We start from the raw sequence: 5,703 nt of genomic DNA, 5'->3' as shown, positions 1-5,703 counted from the left end.
CTATTTTTCATCAAAATGAAAAAAAAAAGAGAAATTTTTGTCTAATAACAAGTATCTAAGTATCTATCTTTTACTACTTTACCTTTCAACAATCTAGAATGCCTAGGGTTAGAGTTCAAATCATAAATTGGTACCATAAACTAGTTATTAGAATAAGGACCATATAGCAAAAGTGACTTACTAAAAAAAGAATATTTTAATTTCAGTAACAAAATAAACTATAAAAATTCAATCAAACAGGTGGAATTGTGTATTTAAGTTGTTATCTCTCAACAAATATGGAAATAAAAGTTTGAAAGGTATGCTTTTTTTTATTAAATTATACATATTTGCAAGCATAATCATGATTTATATTATAAGAATATATTAAAATAAAGTATTTCCATTTTTTAAATCCATGTATTTATGAAAATTTTCTATATATTTTGTATCTTTTAATAATTCAAAGTCTGAAACAGTTTCTATCAAAAATTTGAAAATGCATGTAATGATCTGAATTTGATTGAATACCATTATAATAACTAAGAAAATTAAAACATTTCAACTAATGAGATATGATGGATCCATATGATTTAAAACCTCTATCTATCTATCTATCTACCTATATATGTGTATGGATCTCATAATATTCCAAATAAACCATGGAGATGCATGAGTGGAAGCTACATGCATTAATTGCACCTTAACTTTCCCCTTGTTTAATTCCATTGGGATTGAATTAATTAAATTAATGTTTTTGACTTCTCTTGAAAAGTAGAATTGCATTCTCAAAAATTAAAATTATGATTAGTATCTGGTCATAGCTACAATGAGATCCCTTCAATCATCATTTCTCCATGTATATATGTAAGATATGAACGCACCATCAGGTTTCAACTAGGGCTGCAAACCAATCAGATCGAATCAGATATGGGTAAATTCAAATATATATATATATATATTTGGATGGCAATAGGATATTATATAGTATTAATAAATTAAATTCAGAATAATCAAAACATTATATATTATTAAATGAAACGAACTAAAAATAACTGTGGTATTCTATATCATATATCATGAAGAAAGGATTCAAACCCTATCAAAATGGCACTTGGTTAAAAAGCACACAACATTCAAATCAATTTTACTGATAAAGATGATATAAACTTTAAAAAATATATACATATATGTTTAAGTTAAACTGGGCCTGATCAGATCATATGGGATCGGATAGGGCTGGATCCATATATTCAAACCCTTAACTGGATCGAATTCGAATTTGGATAAATGAATTACTCAAGCAGTTTCAACTGAAAGATAGATTGTCTAAAAAAAAATGATCAGACGACCATCTGATTTGTGAATTGTTTTTTAAAATTCAAGTTGCAGCATATCAGTCCTTAGAATCTAACTTTTTTAATCAAATATATGTAACTTAGGGTTATTTGATTGCCATTTTTTTTATAAATATTGCTTAGTATTGGGCCCATCTATTAAGAGATCAGATGAGCTGTGGTTGATAATTGCAATATTAAATGCTGTTTAACCAATAGTCAAGGTTCAAAGTATCAATATATGAATCATTGAAGGGGGGAATTAGAAAATGCTTTAAGTTTCAAGAATTGAACCAAGACATATCATACAACACACATTGATACATTATGATACTTTGAACATGCAAAGTGAGAGGGTGAATTGGTGAATTGATGGCTGACATGGGGCATTATTACTTGTTAAAATAGCCCCCCTCCCAATACAGCCATCAATGCAGCTCTACCAGACTCATCAATTAACTGGTCACACCTGAGGCCAATGAGAAATCATTAACTCTTTTGTTAGAGTCAAAAATTAAATTATGAACCTAAGGGATTAATTCCTCGATAATTAATATTTTATGAATCATTTACTTCATGCGGCACGAAAAGATAAATTAGGACCCATGAGCATAAGAATGTATCAAAAACTTTAGTGCAGATTGTCAACTTGCAACCCTCCTATTTTGTCTAACATAAAAAATCATAAATAATAACCTTACACGCATTATTTGATAGTGGTTTAATTTACAGTTGACCTTATAAGAGATCGTGTTCTATAGACTTCTAGTAGGAAATCTAGCCCCACCAGGGTCCTGGGACCTAATGAGAGCTAAGCTCAAATCTGGTTCAGCCGTCAGGGGTCAAACACAGACGAGACCCAAATTCAACCTGATATCAACCAATATGAGTACCTTTCAGTCTTTCACGTGTATCTGGTATTAATTTGAATAATAAGAGTGAGTTTTGGGAGAAAACTGAAAAGAGAGGCGACGTTAGCCTAACACGAGTCTGAATGGCAACTTTTGGTCAAAAATCTACCCAAACAGCACTTAATATTTACATACATCCCCCGGAGATGGGGTGAGTCATGGATGGGGGCAATAAAAAAATTAAAAATTAAGCAAAAAAAAAAAAACTTGGTAAAAGTACTTTGTGGGCCTTCAATCTGGGGTGGGCAATACGACAACTTGGAACATTTCTGGCCCAATTCCACCTAGGACAAGGAAAATAACCATTCTCTCTCTCTCTCTCTCTTAAAATTTAGGGCCAAATCTAGCTCCATCTTCAATTCAAGGCTGCTATTATGGTTATGTGCAATATTGTCAGATTCGGAACAGAAAAGAACCGAAAAGCTCAAATGCTCAATGATTCACGGTTTTGACAGTAACAGTTTAACTGTCGGTTTGGTTCATCCGGGCCGCCGTAAAAAAAAGACCGGGACCCAGAATGCTCACTGGATTATTATATATATACGTGGTAGAACTAGAACTACAACTAGAACGAACTAGAATAGAATTCTCAGAGCTGAGTGACACAGACACTCAGAGGAAGAGGAAGAAATGACGCAAGAAAGATCCCCCTAAGATTCTAAATTCTTGTTCATCCACTCCCCTGCGTCATTGCCTCAATTTTCTCCTCTCATCCTTCTCTTCCTCATTTCACTCTCCTACCCCTCCGATCAACAATCTCTGTCTGTGCTTTTCTATTCCCCCCATCTCTGTGACTGTGAGATCGTCTGTCTTTTGTCTTCAACCAAATTGTTATCAGACTCTGTTTCGAATATCAGCATAAACAACACCAAACGTAATGACAGTTGACTGCATTGCAAACGTTACCTCCGATGGCCCTCCACCGCGGAAAGATGAAAACAAGGAGAAGCAACCATCTCTGGTTTTTGACGCCTCGATTCTTCGATACCAATCCAACATACCGAAACAATTTGTGTGGCCCGACCATGAGAAACCCAGTGCCGACGCACCAGAACTCCAGGTTCCGCTCATCAATTTGAGTGGGTTCCTTTCCGGGGACCCAGTTGCAGCCTGGGAAGCGTCGAGGCTTGTGGGGGAGGCATGTAGGAAACATGGCTTCTTTCTTGTTGTAAATCACGGAGTGAAAGCTCGACTCATAGCCGATGCTCATCGCTACATGGACTTGTTCTTCGACATGCCGCTCCACGAAAAGCAGAGGGCTCAGAGGAAGCCCGGCGAGAGCTGTGGATATGCTAGTAGCTTTACTGGTCGTTTCTCCTTCAAACTCCCCTGGAAAGAGACCCTCTCCTTCAGCTATTCAGCCCACCAGCAACCACACAAAACCGTGGAAGAATATTTCCTCAACGTCCTCGGTGAAGGTTTCAGGGAATTTGGGTAAGAACAAATTCCTCTGTTTTTTTTTTCCTTGAATATTTCTCATACTTTGTTGTTTAATTAATTTCCATACGTGTTTTCTTGCTGTCTGTCCTCTGTTGCGTTGGCTCACAGGAGGGTGTACCAGGAATACTGTGAGGCTATGAGTACTCTCTCTCTTGGGATCATGGAGCTCTTAGGGATGAGCCTCGGAGTAGGTCCTACCCATTTCAGGGATTTCTTTGAAGAAAATGATTCGATAATGAGGCTTAACTACTATCCGCAGTGCCAGAAGCCAGAGCTCACCCTTGGAACAGGGCCTCACTGTGATCCAACTTCTTTAACCATCCTTCATCAGGACCACGTCGGCGGCCTTCAAGTCTTCGTAGACAACAAATGGCATTCGATAAGTCCCAACCCTGAAGCTTTTGTCGTCAACGTCGGCGATACGTTCATGGTACGATAATTAAGATCAGTAGTTATATATGTATTTATGTGCAGGAATGGAATGAGTGATTTTATATTTTTGTTGGATTAATTTCTTTTGTTGCAGGCTCTGTCCAATGGACAGTACAAGAGTTGCTTGCATAGAGCAGTTGTTAACAGCAAAACACCAAGGAAATCTCTGGCCTTCTTTCTCTGTCCAAGGGCGGATATGGTGGTGAGCCCGCCGAGAGGACTGGTGGACTCAGAGCATCCAAGAATGTACCCAGACTTCACATGGCTGACGTTGCTTGAATTTACTCAGAAACATTACAGAGCGGACATGATGACCCTTGACGCCTTCTCCAATTGGCTTCAACAAGAAAGTAAATGAACAAGGATGCGCCCATCCAAATCAGCTCTTGATCTTCACTTCTCGTTAGCCTCACCTTTTCAGGAAAGCGAATTTGATTTTGTGGAGGACTAGGAGTTTCTTGGTAGGAACAGAGTAGTAGCTAGGACGCTAAGAGAAAACCAACAGAAGGGTCAGATTTCTTTAAATGAGACCGGCCAGTAGCTAGCTGTTAGTGGTAGCACTGGAAAATTACAGAAAGAGAGAGAGAGAGAGAGAGAGAGAGAGAGAGAAAGAGAGGTAAAAAAAGGCAGAAGAAATTGAAGCAGTAAAGAGCAATTGAATAAGCTCATTTCCGATTTTATTTGGATATACATAGCCAGATTCCATGTAAAAGCCAAAATAGAGGAGATAACAGAACTTTTTGGGTTAGTTGTTGACTACTGTTTCAACTTTAAAGCAATTCGTCTCTCTCTCTCTCTCTCTCTCTCTCTCCACAGTCTCACGCTTTTCAAATTGTTTGGACTTGGGATGATCGGCAATGCATGGTCACAATCACTATAAAAGAATAATATTAGAGTGGAAAATGCATGTCAATGAGCACTTACCTAAAATTTCAAAGCCTATCTCGACTGGCTAAAAGCGACGTCGAACCATTTTAAGTCTGACTAGACCAGACCAGACGAGAGAGAGAATGAAAGATGAGATTAAACCGTTGAGGTTGAACTGGCTGGTTACAAAGAACTTAAGTAACCTACCTCACCAACTGTTTCAAAGCGCAAAATTGATTCTTGCACTTGCTTACTTTCTTCTCCAATATATATTGGAAGGGTTGGGACTTGGGAGATGATGAGGGCGGTCAAAACTCAATAGAGAAACAACAAAAAACCAGCAGGGTTTCTGTTCTTTTTCAGATTTTTCATTAATTTACCAGTGAACCACCCCTTCAATTTTGTCGACCTTGACCAAGGCATCTTCTTCAGCAATGCCCAACTTGATCGATGAAAATTGATCAGCAGTTGTTGTTTTGAATTTGATAGATAGCTCCGCTACTCACCAAGTGTTTGTTGTTTAGACGTAGTAAAATTTTTATTGTTTGTTTTATTGAATGCACTATGGAAACTTGGATTTGGATATGGATGGATCAAAGGGAAAGGTCAGGGAATATTAATTTGAAGTTCTAAGATACTGTCGTCCCCTTTGTCATCAGTTGGTGCTACCTACATTTAATTTTAATTACCTCCCTCCAATCCCACAAAGGCCAAAACTGATGTCTGCGAGTCACCAA

At 37.6% G+C, this 5,703-nt stretch overlaps 1 protein-coding gene across 1 annotated transcript; it reads left to right on the top strand.

Annotated features, from left to right (window-relative positions):
• Positions 1 to 2,790: 2,790 nt before the first annotated feature.
• On the top strand, positions 2,791 to 4,847 carry LOC148847903 (gibberellin 20 oxidase 1-like). Its single transcript, XM_088948545.1, has 3 exons — positions 2,791 to 3,661; positions 3,776 to 4,097; positions 4,194 to 4,847. The coding sequence occupies exons 1-3, from the start codon at positions 3,105 to 3,107 to the stop codon at positions 4,455 to 4,457; spliced, it is 1,143 nt and encodes a 380-aa protein (XP_088804671.1). The 5' UTR covers positions 2,791 to 3,104; the 3' UTR covers positions 4,458 to 4,847.
• The last annotated feature ends 856 nt before the right edge of the window (positions 4,848 to 5,703 follow it).

This window comes from Nelumbo lutea, chromosome 6 (assembly GCF_056320005.1).
Source record: "Nelumbo lutea isolate HS-2025 chromosome 6, American lotus-T2T, whole genome shotgun sequence".
In the NCBI taxonomy this organism is placed as follows: Eukaryota; Viridiplantae; Streptophyta; class Magnoliopsida; order Proteales; family Nelumbonaceae; genus Nelumbo; species Nelumbo lutea.
The sequence above is the reverse complement of the archived record's forward strand: the minus strand, read 5'-3'. Positions and strand labels throughout refer to the sequence as shown.

Coding starts and splice junctions, on each gene's coding strand:
- LOC148847903 (XM_088948545.1), top strand. CDS start 3,105: ATGACAGTTGACTGCATTGCAAACGTTACCTCCGATGGCCCTCCACCG. Junction 3,662..3,775: donor GAAGGTTTCAGGGAATTTGG/GTAAGAACAAAT, acceptor GTTGGCTCACAG/GAGGGTGTACCAGGAATACT. Junction 4,098..4,193: donor ACGTCGGCGATACGTTCATG/GTACGATAATTA, acceptor CTTTTGTTGCAG/GCTCTGTCCAATGGACAGTA.